Consider the following 15,300-nt stretch of genomic DNA (forward strand, 5'->3'; position numbering starts at 1 on the left):
ATTAAATTTAAAAAAAAAACTACTATTTTTAGTATGTATAATATCGAATTTGTTATAACTAATTTTAAAAACCTAAACATATCTACAACTTTTAACTGAAACAATTTTTGGGGAAATAACCATTACTGTAAAAACAGAGATTGAAGTAAAAATCAATTCAAAACTTTCTTACTAACAAATTCATTTGAATTTATTTGAAACCATCTTAATAATATCTTAAGCCTTGGTCCAAAGGAAAATTTTATACGAATCACATATTAGTTAGTGCAAGAAATGGAAAATAAGAATTTTAATGTCAAATGTTTTGATTTTTGATTTTTTTTTCTTATCTCTTGTAGACTATGTATTTTAAAATAAGCTTGGTTTCAGAGATAATACTGGAAACATACTGTCAAAGAAAATTTTCGTTATAAGCTTGCAAGTCATAAAATTGAGCAGAGTAGCTAAGTAATTGACAATACAATAATGCATTGATTATTGTCGCCAGTTAATTTCTAATGTTTAATGGCAAAATTCGCACTTCATGCCATTTCTCTGTGTTATTATACATACATAATGTTTACAGTGCATATTGAAGTGTAAAAATTTGTGTTTATTCTATGCTTTGTAAATAAAGACCAAATTTTATACAGTAATTACATAGATAAAAAAAAGTATTTTATAGAATAAACTGTACTAGGCAGTTGTTAATTAAAATCCTAATGACTTTCATAAAAACTAACTGAATTAGTCATCTAGACATAGTAGGTAAAACTAAAACTTTTTTGTAAGAAACTTTACTAGGCAGATGTAAATTAAAATTTTAATGACATGTAAAAATAACAGAAAAAGTTGTCTAGAAATAGCTTATCGTTGCTTATTTTTTTGTTTTTTGATATACTAACAACTTGCAAAAATAAATAAGTATTTGTACAAGTAATAAAAAATAAACAGGTTTTGCAATTAAAAGTATATGAATATATACTATATATATATATTTTTAATATAAATGGACTGAAACCCAAAGAAAAAATTTAATTAACAATCAGAATACTTCAGGATACAAAATTACATTATTTACAAGTACACTACAAATTATTTTTTCCCCATGTTTTTACATTCATGTGCTTGCATCAGCGAAACAAAAGTTTTTCCCTCGCGAGTTTAACAGCCTGTATTTCCTCATTTTGCTTCATTACTACAGCATGCAACTCGGCATTTTGTTTTAGTTTTGCTGTATGACTTTCACGAAGCATTCTTATTTCTCCGTCAATTATTTTTTCAATCCTCTTCATTACTTCTGCCTCAACCTTGGGGGTGGACTTGACAGAAAAGAAGTCCCTCCTTGCTAGTTGGTAGTTTGGGGGCTGAAAAAATTCCATCTGCAAACAAAATTATTTCATGTGTTTATTAGTACATCATAACACTACACAAATCTCTTTTGTATGCTTTAAAAGAACATGTTTTTAGCCAAGATAAATTTGCTATACAAAATTTACTAGTAGCTACATCTCAAATTCAGTAAAAAAAAATATATATGGCTGGTTAGGTAAGCTAAATTATAATACCATAAAATAATGTGGACAGTTAGGTTAGATTGGTTACATTTAGTATGTAAAATAGATAATGTAGATGGGTTAGATTAGTTACATGTATATTTTTTTACGGTACCTACAATGAGGGAGCATAGATTAAAAATGCTTAATTTTTTTTTTTTTTTTTTTTAATTTTCAGATTTATCCCTCCTGTTATTACCTAATTACCAGCTTAAAACTGTGATCCACATTCTGTTTAGGATACATTGCCAAAAAGATAGAAAAATTATAATTGATTGTTCATCATGTCTGCCATTTATTTAAATCTACGTTGGTGAAGCAATACGACACACCTCCAGCAACGCAAATTGAAAAAAATTCTGATATATTTACTTTAAATCTGAAATACACATTTCTGTCAGTGTCAGATTAATCATGAGGTACTGTTTTAAAAATAAATAGTCTTTACAAGTAAATAATTAAACCTTGTCAGGATTATCCAAGTTCTGGGATGATGTAGGTCTGGTAGCGCCCACAAATTGCTGGGGTGTCTGGAGCATCTGCCACTTCTTCATCCAGTTCGGCTACGGCAGAAACAGTTGTGGCGCTGGAGTCAGCCCTGGCATTACTATCCCACGCCGAAACCACCTTCAAATCAAAATACGGCTGGTAGAGGGCACAACAGTAGATATTTCCTCCATCTGAGGTGCGGAACAAACTCTTTGCCCCCTCCTGTTGCCATGGCGTGAAGTATTTCCGTCTCTCGATGCTTCCTCGCTGTGGTTTCTGGTTTTTCCCCCCCAACACCTGGAAAGTTAAATTGAACGTACTCATATTAGAAATAATTGTAACTTAAAATTTTAGTGTAATAGTTTCAAAATGTAAACAGATGCAACAAAATTTAAATAATGTCACAAATATGCAGCTAACTAGCAAATCCATCACACTTGATTGGGACTAGAAATCTCAAAGAAGTTCAAAAAAAAATGTTTTTATAAGAATGTTAAAGAATGTTAAATTATGATTTTTAAGACCATATCTTATGTAAAATGGTAACAATATCCAAGATGATTCCTTGATCCTGATAGCTTGTGATACACCTAACAATGAATTATGATAGTAAATTGAATACAAAAGAAAAGATTCTACTAGACCCGAGATATTTGCTTGTACTGTAATTTTTTTTGAAAAGATATTTTGACCTACTAGGTAAAAAACAGCAAGCATCATGTACCACAGGATCAATTATATAAGATCACATCATCAGGATCAAGACAAATTTGACGTGATACGATTACCACTTCAGCTGACATTTTAAACACCATTGATGGATTGTATATGTCTTGCCCCATTACATTAAAGAAACGCCTTTCATCACTTTCAAAACTAACATAATTTACAAGTTTAATATATTCACACATACCTTTTTAGCTCGGCATCATCTCATTTCGTAGTGACGTTACTAGCATTGAACTCCAAAATCTATTATTATCTTCCACGTGGCTTTCTTTTCGTTATTCGTAACGGAGTCAGTTTTCTTATTTTCACAAACTTCCTTTTTTTTTTTTTTTTTTTTTTTTTTTACTAAATCAAACAACACGTATTTGTCGGCTTGGGTAAAGGCAACATTTTTAGGCGTACTCATCTACACTGACTAAATCCACACAAAAAATAATACTTCCTAACCTCCAAAATTTACTATGCACGTGTTTGAATTATTATGCAGTAGTTCGCGCCACAAAAGACGATCGAAAATGAAAGGGTGGGTTCCTATACTCAATTGAAGTGAAAACTAACATAATTTACAAGTTTAATATATTCACACATACCTTTTTAGCTCGGCATCATCTCATTTCGTAGTGACGTTACTAGCATTGAACTCCAAAATCTATTATTATCTTCCACGTGGCTTTCTTTTCGTTATTCGTAACGGAGTCAGTTTTCTTATTTTCACAAACTTCCCTTTTTTTTTTTTTTTTTACTAAATCAAACAACACGTATTTGTCGGCTTGGGTAAAGGCAACATTTTTAGGCGTACTCATCTACACTGACTAAATCCACACAAAAAATAATACTTCCTAAACCTCCAAAATTTACTATGCACGTGTTTGAATTATTATGCAGTAGTTCGCGCCACAAAAGACGATCGAAAATGAAAGGGTGGGTTCCTATACTCAATTGAAGTGCTATCGGTGAGTACAATTTGTGCTCTGTTGCGTTGCCATATTTACATATAACATAACTGGCAGTCATCCGAAAAACGTTTGTAGGAAACAGGAGGTGAACAAGCTGCCAGAGGAATAACTGTTGACGGCACTTTCGGATAACGACTATATGCTCAGCCCTAAGCGCCATTATTCTGGATGCTTCGAGCGTTGGGTCGACCTGGGATAACGCGACACATCACAACCACTCCAGTCAACTCCAGATAGACTGCTAATGATATAAAAGCGGCGACGACAGCCTCCGCGAGAGTTCTGAGAGTTCCAACAGGCGATAGAGTGAAGTCCGAGTTCGGCTAGGGGAATCCTTTTCACAGACGAGAGAGCCAAACTCCCGATCGTGCATCTTCGGTTTTTTTTGTTAATTGTATATAAATATGGCGGTCTTGATAAAAGGATACTAATGGTCTATTAAGTTAGGTTAGCTACATTATAAATATTTTAAAACATCGTGGACGTTTGATTTGGTTAGGATAGCTACATTAAAGATACGAAAAAAGCATAAACTTCGGGGAACGTCGGGTTTTGGCTCTCTCGTCAGTGAAAAGAAGGCTTCCCGCTACAGACGCAGCGCGGAGCGACGGGACCGAGTGGCATGAGACTGTGTGTGTGGACAGTCTCTTGGTAAGGGGCGAACCACTATCGAGCCTAGCTCCAGCGAGGAGTGCGAACTACGGACTTGACAGATACTTAGTGATTTGTGAACAAACATTAAATGTGATGATTTTATTATTTGTAATGTAAATATTAGTAGCAAATAAATCTGTATAAAAATTAATTGGACCATCCTTACGAACCAGTTGTCCCCACTCGCAACAGTATGGTATTTATTGCGAATCTTCATTTTGGGAAGCCTAAGATGTCCATCAAGTTCTGTCCCTGCCCGATTACACCCGAACATTTCACCTTCGGCCAACCTCGGGTTTATTTATATATATATTTATATTTCTCTGTTTATTTTAATGTAGCTATACTAACCTAACAAACCATACATAGTGTTTTAAAGTGTTTTAATGTAGCTAACCTAACCGACCACTTTTAATATTTGAATTCGTTTTTCCTGCGCGATTTTTAATTTTTTTAACCTAACTAAAACTAAGTGTATTTGGGAGGGGTCCGGGGCAAAAATAAAACAAATCCCGAAGTTGGCCGAAGGTGAATTGTTCGGGTGTAATCGGGAATGGCAGAACTTGATGTGCATCTTAGGTCTCCCCTTCATTTTTCTTGCTTTGTGCACGGTCCCAACGACTATATATCTGAAAGACTGAAAACTCAATGTTGTTTTTCTTTACCCCGCATACAATCACCGACTACGCTGACATCTATGACTGTACACATCAAGTAACGTGATCGAAAGTGCGTGTCGATGGAATATATTGAAGAAATCGATTGTGAATGGGTTTTTTTTGGGCTCGAATGGAGGCACTAGATAATTATCAGTCTCGCATAGTAGAGTATTAATAATAATAAATGCCGCAAGACTTCAAGAGTTGTTTATGGCCAGGATGTTCGATGCAATTTCAGAAAGCTGAAAGTTTTATTTTTCGTTTCAAAAACAGTTATACATTAAAATATTAAATTATTATTATTTTTGTGCTACTATTTTTATTTGATTCATACAATAAATTTCGTCATAGACATTTCAAATAATATTTGATCGTAAGTATTAACCCTCTCTATGAATTTACAAAAGAACTAGCTTTCTATAGTAGCGGTATCTAACGATTTTAAACTCTACTTGGGTACACATCAGGCCGGGACGAGGAACTTTCTAGAATCGCCGGCGGCAGGGGTATTCAGGGTCTGTGCCAGAGACCGCCGTGCCTTAGTAAGGGGGGGGGGGAGGCGTGGAGGGGTGGTATATTTAGTCGGGCACCTCGACGGTACAGGAGGGGGGTATTTTTAGTGCGTCGCGCGATGGTTGCGCAACCAGTCCCCTCGGGAACAAGAAGTAGGTGTTGCCAACACTACAGGATTCTTTTTTTGCTAGATTTAGCGAATTCAAACTTTCGATTGTCGGAATAAATTTCACATTCTGCAGGCGTTAAAAATGTTTGGGGAATTTAATTTATTTAGTTAGTTAGTTTCAAGAAAACACATTTGATACTTCGGTAGTAAAACTTCTTTGGGCGAGATCGGAATAGAGAAATAATTTCAAGACATAATTTTAATGCAACGAACTCGTTCTCTTGAGCGGGCTCCACGTGGCGGCGTGCGGCTCAGGTTGAACCCCGCCATGCTGCAGGGATAGGCGGGTCACTCAGATAGTAGTAACCCGCCTGCGCCTGACGTCACGCCGACTTGCTGGCATCTAGTAAGGGAGTGTTTGGCCAGAGGGCAACACAACGGGGGTTGAGCTTATTGTTGTTCACCGCGCAACGGGCCACATCCACAAGAAAATGGTGTTCTTTAAAATACAATTGTTAACCAGTATTATAATATGATAGCACTTACGAGTCAAGGTTTGAATTGCCAAACAAGTTTCACTTCTATCACGTGTACTGACTTACACGCCTCTTTTTTATTAATCTGAATTATCACTTTTTGATGTGTAACAGCTCTCTGCATACGACATTCGGTAGGAGTAATTTCATGACTGGAACAGAAATGTGTTACTACGGTGTTGCCATCTGTGGCGGATGGTTTATTTTCAGTGGAAGACTTGGCAATTCTGCAGCACTGACTTGGCAACCCTGCAGCACACACTATCGCCCGAGACCTCTGCGCAAGCACAGAGAAGGTCGCCACCCTCATTGGAATGTGTCCTCGCATAAGTCCCTTAAGACCCGTCAACAATTGGCTAAAATTGTAATGTCCCAAATTTTGTCCGACGGACATTGATCGTTGATTGGCCTACGTGAACTTGTGACGTCTTAGGGGGTGTGGGCGATGTTCCGAATACATTGATCAACTTGAACTTTTTATCCCAATATGTGTGTCCTGCGGTGGCATAGAAGAACACTCGCGATATTTGCTGTTACTGGTAAACAGAAAATAACGGACGGTGTGGTACGAAACCAAGAAGACTGAGTCAAAATACTGGCCAGTGCTGTCCGTTTGCGACCGGCGCTTTTCAAAGGTCGAACACACGAATTAATTTTTTTTCAGTGTGCTTAGAATTCATTTATCAGCATTTACTCCTGCCTTACGGCATAAATGATTAAATATTATTGAACTCCCACAACTTTTACGAGTTAAAATGAATATTTAAAACTTAGCTGTGCACTCATTTAGAACGCTTGAGAACAATAAACAAAAACAATCGAAAAACAACTATTTTGGCACTCTGTATTCATTGCGCTTGGTGATTACTTAGTGAATTAGTAGATTCGGACATCGCAATTGCAGACAGGGCAGTTTACCGTGTGACATTCTGTGACGTCAATCACATTAGAATAAGGACATGGACCGCCCACGGGATCGAACTGCTGTGGACAGGCCTTTAGTCACACTGGACTTGTCTTCACTTTGCTCGTGCATCTTGTCGAGATCAGAGAGAACTAACATGCGTCACGTAACAAGAGGAATAACACAAAGAGAGTTATTAATTGTAAATAGTTTAATAAAAATTGCAGCCATACTTTTATCAAATACAAATATTAAAGCAACTATGAGAAACCCACTAGCCTATTTGCTATGGCCAAATGTATAATTGCAGTAGGATTACCAACACAATTGTTGTATTAATACAGCATTTCTAGTAGTTTCGTGTATCAACGAAATCTAAATTGAAAGGGGAAAAAACTTAGTAATAAAAGTGTTCAAATTAGCAGTATTGCCTTGTACATACAATTTTTAATCTCACACTGAAGAGATCTCTAGAAGTAGCATATGATTCAGATTAAACCTTTAAAGGAATCTCTTACTTGAAGAATCCTTGAAAAGTGAATAGTAATAAACTGGGTTCAAACCCATGACATCATTTTGTCCCTACATCCATTAGCTTCGGAATCGTGTTTTATATTGTTTGTACATAATATAAGTTAAGTTTTTTGGCATAAGATGTGTTAAAAACATAATAAGCGTTAAGTGATGACTCAAATAGAGACAAATAAACACGTTAATAAAAATACTTTAAATTTCTTTAATGGTCATTATGTATTTTTATAATTTTGAAATTCATAACAATTTTTATTTGTTATTTTTAATCCTAACATTTATTTAATTTAAGTTTTGATGACTCAAAATGGCTACGTGCTCATTAGTGCGACCAACTGCAAACAGGTGGTGCTAGCAGTAAGAGTACTCGGATACTATCCGTCCATTAAAAATGTGTCCTCCGCGTTCACATTGTGGCTGCATTTTCTAAGGGGTGTAGGGATGTTATGTGCTGTGGACGCATCCCTATGTATTCGGATACAGCCTTCATCTTCAATATCCCATCACGAAGTGATAAGGTCGCCGTAGAGGCGCGCTACCGATGAGAAGACGACACGCAGTTCGGTGCCCGGGCCGTAGAGGCGAAGAGACGCATGCTGCGCGGGCCACTATCGCCCTTAGCACCCGACCATGCGGCCGGGGGAGAGAGACAACCGAACGTCGCCATGTCTGTTTCAACCGTTTTTATGCCGTAACACATTTTGTATTGTTTTAACATTGAAAATCTTCCTTGGTTACGGCAGTGATTTCAAAAACGATTTCATGGGTAAACATTTTGTAGCAGCCACGTATTCTACTAATTAAATACCAGGCTTTAAGGAAATCAAATTTTAAACGATAGAAAATGGTTATGGCCCAAAAATCTGTTGAATCCAAAATGTATATTTCTTCATATCTAGTTACCTCTTACAGCTCATTCTCATACGACACGTTGATTTCTTTATTTTCTTGTCATAACTGCTGTTTAAGGGCTTTTTCTAGTCTCAGCACGATACCTCCCTCGCATTTGTCGTACCGTCATGAATATTTTCAACAGATATTATTGAAGTGAGGTGCAATAAAAAGTGTAAAATGTTCGTAATTATCACATGCGTTTTTTTTTACATCCATGATATTAAAATAGTGATATTTATTTAAACTGAGTTTGGTCGAACAACAAAAATACAAGGGAGGTAATGTGCTAACATTTCAGAATCATCCCTTACGTAACAGGAGCGCATGCAGCATTTCATCATATAACTAAATTATATTTTGTTATGTTTTAAAAATTTAAGAAGTTATTATGACATTACAAATATCTCACCACACACATACATGCCATAGTTTTTAAAAATAATTACGCTTAATAATAAAACATATTGGATTTACTGTAATATTATTATATTAAAGAAAAAAAGTACTAGATCTGAGCGTAAATGTACTAGACCACTAAAAAACGTATAAAAGTACTAGATCTAGTGGGAAAGTACTAACTGTGGACACCCTGTGCGTGACTGAGAGTTCCACTCGTTACGCAACACAGGGGCGTAGGAACCGGGGGGGACAGGGGGGACGTGTACCCCTGAATTTTTTGGGTGGAGGGGACTGTCCCCCCCCCCCCCCCCAACTTTCTAGACCGTGATATTTTTATTTTATTATATTATTCTGCCCAACTTTATTTGTAATTTCTTCACTCATCATTTTATATCTTAAGGAAACAATAATAATTTTAACATCGATGTATCCAATGGTTAGATACAAAAACTGTTTAAAAAGCGCTATTTTGCACTTTTAAAATCAAAATTTTCCGGTGGAGGACCCCCGGACCCCCCGTCTTAGTAAGAGGGGAATGGGTTTGCATGGCATCAAAATCATTATTTGTCCCCCCCCAACATTATGAACACAGCTACGCCAATGACGCAACACTGTGCAGCGGGGGGGGGGGGGGGGGGGGGAGAGAGAGAGAGACACGTACCGTCCGCAGGAAGGACACGTCATCCTGCTCCGAGCCGCCCTCGCTGTCCGCCATGACCGCGGCCGGCGGCGGGGACGCTCACGGGACGTGCGCGGGGAAAACTCTCGCGGCGTCTGCGCACACCCTGCCTCCCCGGCTGCCTCGCTCGTACTGGCGAGTCCGCGGCAGTCTCCCGCGCCGGCCGCCAGGAGCGCCACTGCAGGCGCCGTTCCCCCCTCCACGGTACCCTACTTCCCCCTCCACTCCACGGGAAGCCTTCTTTTCACAGACGAGAGAGCCAGACGCCCGATCGTGCACCTTCGGTTTGTTTTTTTTGTTCATTGTAAAAGGTTAGGTTAGCTACATTATAAATACTTTAAAACATTGTGGACGGTTGATTTAGTTAGGATAGCTACATTAAAGATACTCTGAAATCATGTAAACGGTTTCCTAGCCCTGGATAGCTACATATTAAAAAGGTTATTTGCTAAGCAACCATAAAATGATTTTACAGTATTTTTTAATGTAGCTATGCTCAGGGCAGCAACTAGAGTCTCTGGCACCCGGGGCATGAATGGATTCATGCGCCCCCCCCCCCCCCCTCTTTTTTTGCACATACCACACCAATAAAGCGGGAGGTCTGGGGGCCCTCCCACGGAAAAATGGTGCTATTTAAGCATTTTCGGTACCTACATGTAACAGTTTCTGTGCTACTGTAACTTCCATGCATGAACCCACTAGTAGGAATTACAATGCAAGCGATTTCGGCGCCCCCACAGCTTTGCGCCCGGGGCGTATGCCCCGCTTGAACCCCCCTAGTTGCGGCCCTGGCTATGCTTACCTTATATAACCAACCGTTCACAATGTTTTTTAAGTATTTATAATGTAGCTAACCTATCCTAATCGACCGCAAAATTTAATGCCACGCCGGTTTGTACAATGAGGTAGAGCGGCGTATGACGTATGAGTAAGCTACTTCCCAAATAAATACACCTGTGTGGGACGGGAAAAAAAAGGCGAGCATGAACTTCGGGGAACTTCGGGTGTGGCTCTCTCGTCTGTGAAATGAAGGCTTCCCCTCCACGGTCACCTACTTCCCCTTCCACTGCACTGCTGCCTGCAGGCGACAGTCTGCCGCGCCGGCCGCCGGCAGCGCCACTGCAGGCGCTGTTCCCCCTCCCAGACACCCTACCACCCCTTCCCCCACTCCTGCTGGCTGCTCTCCCCGGACTTTTCTACCCTTGTTTCTAATATAATTCTTGTTTGTTGTGGGCTTGTGTGCCCCGTAGTGTAATTCTGTTCTGTTTTTAGTTGTTTGCCATGTTTTTAAATTCCTTATATTGACCTTATTGTATGTATACTTATTGTAATTTTGCTGTTTCCCTAAAAATTTTTTGCTGTGCGCTAGGTTTTTTTTTAATAAGTATACTTTTCCTAGCATTGTCATTATATGTTATTGTTCTTATGTTTACTGTGTTTTTGTTAATTAGCTCCATGTACGCGTGTCAAAGCGCAGTGTCGCTGGGACGCGCTGTTCCTCCGGCAGTTCGGGTGTTTATGTCTGTTCTGTCTGTGCTGATAACGTTACGAAAAAAAAAAAAAGCGCGCCGGCCCCCGGCAACGCCACTGCAGACCCTGTTCCCCCTCCACGACACCCTACTTAACCCTCCAAACCAACACGCTGTCGACGCAGGGAAGCAAGGAAGATAGGGGCGCCTGCGTCTCTGGTCTATAAATCCATCCCTGGATAATATACAAAGCGGACCACGAGTCCCCTCATAGTAGACTCTTTTCTACTCTGTCCAACTCTTCATCCAGACCATCCTCTGTCTCCTGTAACCTCCTACACTTAGTGCGTGCGAATTTGCACCCCGCATGACAGTGCCCAGGGTTTCTTTCCCCTGTGTCTATGCAGGTTTTACCTGAGCCCAATCTATCTCTAGTTATAGTCTAGATTTGTGAGTGAGGGCATCAATTGCTACCATGGCTGACCAATCCCCTCTTAGCACACGACGCATGCGACCTGCATGGCTAATCCCAGCGTGACTAGGCGTATAGGCTTCGGCCTGAGACGCACCTAGGTCCCTCCCTAACCCGGACCCCTCCCGTATACACTTAGTTTTAGTTAGGTTAGAAAAAAAATAATAAGTATTAGCTACTCAACGCCATAACATATTTCCATTGGTATATCAGTGAACTGTGCGGTAGTTATAAGCAACTTAACAAACCTAAAAGTCATTAAATTTTTCGAAAGAAATGCGCGCGGAAGACTGCCATACTGTAAATCTACCATAATGTTAGTATTCCGCCTGGCCTCTTAAAAAAAAACTGCCCTAAGTTAAAAGGACGTATTTCTTATAGACTTATACAGCAGCATTGCTCTCGAAGTAGTTTATTGAATAGAGCTGTAGCAAACAGTGTGTATTCGGTACTGAGTAATGGGTGCGCCATCTAGTACCGAGTAACGAAACGTTACACACGAATGCATTTCGTTACTCCAAGGCACAAACAGACTTATGTTTGTCATCACATACAGTTTAATGAGTAATGGCGTCTGTCCGAAACTACAATTTGAATTAATTTACCTATTATTTAAAATGTTTTTTTTTTTCAGTTAAAATTTTTTTAATGAACTACACTGAATCTGTTGAAATTGACATAGATACTGACTTTATTTAAACAGATTTTTTGTTTTGTTTTATGTGTATATTTGTTAACACATCTGTTAACAAGGCCCAGGTATTAGTGCAGAGAAGCTTACTCATAAGAGGAACCTGTTTCTGTAACAATAAGTGTCAAGAGCGTAGTTAATTAAAGGGGGAGGGAGTAGGGTTGCCATATTTATTTAGACAAAGAATTTTATTTTACAAAAGTTTCAATGGCAGGAATTTAAAAAAGTACTTAAGGGACCGTCAACTAGCCTAAACATGTATTTTCAAGCATTATCTTTGTAAAAGAGTTTCCGGAGGAGGGACTGGCTTCTGCCCTCCCCTTCCACAAATACTGGCTACACCCATGGTAAATGTGTAAACAAAATCATACGTAGTTACACGCACTAGTACACGATATACTCAAAACACGTAAATTAAAATTTTTAGTGACTGTTATTTTTGAAAAAAAAATAGTAGTTGTATCTACTTATAATATTAGATGTCAATAATTTTTCAGGACATGAGATGATAGCCTACATGGAGTACTCTAGTCTGAAACTATGTATTTGTACTGTTATGCAAAGATCGTACTCTCAAGCCTGTAGCATGGGGCATCAATACAAGGCAATCTGAAGATGAGAAAAGATACACTATCGAAGTTTATGGACCGAGTCCTAAGACACTAGATTCATATTCCAGAGAACACATGTTCAAATCCAGGCTGGCCATTGTCATATCGTCTTAAAGTGTTAAAATTAACAGCGAAACATATAGGTACCAGAACAGAAGGAAAAGTCTGTATCATATTGCTTTAATATTTTCCTAACTATATAGGCAGAGACCGGAAAAACTCGCGGATTCATTTCGTGATAGTCTAGAATACAAAAACGTTTGCCTCTTTACCGCATCAGTGATTGGGCCACAGTTTATCTGAATGATACTCGGCCAATGAAAAACCTTCAACAAAAGAAGTATCGAACCACGAGCATCCCAGTTAAAAGGTGTCACGAGTCAGTAGCCAATGAGCAGGTGTAATTTTCCCGCGTGCATAGAGGATCATGGAGTATATCCTATAGGTAATTGAAATCGCGAATTTTTCCGGTCTCTATATATAGGCTTCGGCCTGAGGCGCACGTAAGAGTCTTTCCTACCGAGACCTCCCAAATAGGTAGGTACACTTAGTTTTAATTTAGGTTAGGAAAAAAATTCAGTTCAGTGTAGCTCACGACTCAGAGGTGATAGTGCGGTGATTGGGGATCGATGCCCGGACCTGGCAGTTGGACGTAATTGATTCTCAATTTTCGGTCGAGGCGGTGGACAATAAGCCATTGTGGTTGTGGTTGAAACGAGTGCCCTCTAGCAGGTAACAAGTGAATCAATATGGCGTTCGAAACTAGCAAACTCTAGTAGCCGGGAAGAGAATCTAACATGGCGGCCTCCAACACAAGCTGACGTGACGTAACATTGGCGGGAGTAATAGAGGTCCTGGTATAGGTGATAAGTAGAGACCGGAAAAATTCGCGATTTCAATGACCTGTAGGATATACTCCATGATCCTATATGCACGCGGGAAAATTACATTCGCTCATTGGCTACTGACTCGTGACACCTGTTAACTGGGACGCCAGAGAATCGATACTTCTTTTGTTGAAGGTTTTTCATTGGCCGAGTATCATTCAGATAAACTGTTGCCCAATCACTGATGCAGTTAAAAGGCAAAAGTTTTTGGATTCTGGACTATCACGAAATGAATCCGCGAATTTTTCCGGTCTCTAGTGATAAGGGTCAGTTGCCTGATAAATATTGCAAAGTAATTATACATTGTGAATTTTTTGCAAGTGCAGGCAACCTTGCATTTGCATCAAAACCAGTAGCAATGGCGTTCGGGACGTGTTTTTTATGTAAATATACTATTTAAAGAATTTTCTAAAAAAAAAAACATTTTATTAAAAAGTTACTTTTAGCCCTTGGTAGGTTAGAACTGAGTATTCTGTTTACGCATGATGTAAACATGTTTTAATTTTTAATTTTAAATTTTTTTTTTAATTGAGCTATGCATTACACCACCTGTGAGAGTATTATAGATGTATAAATACACCCTGTATGGTAGGGAATATGTTAAGGACACACCCTAACATCTAGCTAGCAGGATTTGGAGAAACCCTAAAATATTCAACTCATTATGCTTGTATTGGGAATCGAAGTTGGTTCCTCCTGAATTGTTGATTACTATTTTAGAACTGTGTCGGGTTTCTCTGTTCGGTTTTGGTGAGATACAATGTTCAAAAAATATTTCATAGTTAATCTGATTTATATTTCTGTAATAGCTTTTTTAGTTCATCAAATAATAACCTCTTTCAATATTGTGTTTGGTGTTTGACGCGATAACGTCTTATAAATCGATGAACGCCGGCTGCACGCACGAAAAAGCATTACTCATTGTCAGTAGCGGATCCAGAGGAGGGGCTAAGGGGCTCAAGCCCCCTCCAAAAGCATCTGGGTCACTTTTGTTTTAGTGTTTGCCTTGATAAAGCCTAGCCTCGGCTGGGTCAAGCCCCTCCCAAACCAAAATCCTGGATCCGCCACTGCTCATTGTCACGTTCCACCTGAGCCGAGCGTGCAAGAACCGGCCAACCACCGTGAGAGAAAATCTTCTATAATATCAAACAGGTTAAGGCGGCCTTTTTAACTAATCGTTCGTGATTATATTAAAACAAATTATTTAAATTAAATTTGCAAAAAAATTAAATAATATTTGAAAATTAAGAAGTATGCAATTTTTCATCAATGTTTTCTTATGACGTCATCACGTAAAATTATTGTCCGTAAACCGACTTTACAGACAACCCCCCTTTTTTTAATTTGGTTCGAGAAACTGGTTAAAACATACATCATTGACGTAGTAATCATGTTTATCACCCACTGAGCCTTCAGACCTCACACACAGCCACATGTGCAGCGGGTGGTCTATGTATGTTGCATCGCGAGAGCCCTTTTGTTCTTATGCAGGAGGTGTCACATAATTTTCGAATGATAATTTGGTTTGTGTGCGAAATTAATCTTTTTCATCAAATATTTTCTTTCGTGTTGCATTCGATCTT

General features: G+C 38.8%; 1 protein-coding gene and 1 long non-coding RNA gene across 7 annotated transcripts in view; both read right to left on the bottom strand.

Moving 5' to 3' along the window:
• LOC134539044 (ryanodine receptor) overlaps nucleotides 1-9,721 on the bottom strand; it is a 243,278-nt gene extending 233,557 nt beyond the window's left edge. For all 6 annotated transcript variants that reach the window (XM_063380736.1, XM_063380732.1, XM_063380733.1 and 3 more), the window contains exon 1: nucleotides 9,570-9,721. In XM_063380736.1, the coding sequence (XP_063236806.1) occupies nucleotides 9,570-9,623 (54 nt within the window). In that variant the 5' untranslated portion in view covers nucleotides 9,624-9,721. The remainder of the gene's footprint in view (nucleotides 1-9,569) is intronic.
• LOC134539045 (uncharacterized) lies at nucleotides 919-4,182 on the bottom strand. Its single transcript, XR_010076253.1, has 3 exons — nucleotides 2,938-4,182; nucleotides 2,000-2,321; nucleotides 919-1,361 (listed from the first exon to the last, which is right to left on the bottom strand). It is a non-coding gene; the product is annotated as an uncharacterized LOC134539045 (long non-coding RNA).
• Nucleotides 9,722-15,300: the final 5,579 nt, after the last annotated feature.

Source organism: Bacillus rossius, chromosome 14 (genome assembly GCF_032445375.1).
Source record: "Bacillus rossius redtenbacheri isolate Brsri chromosome 14, Brsri_v3, whole genome shotgun sequence".
Taxonomy (NCBI): domain Eukaryota; kingdom Metazoa; phylum Arthropoda; class Insecta; order Phasmatodea; family Bacillidae; genus Bacillus; species Bacillus rossius.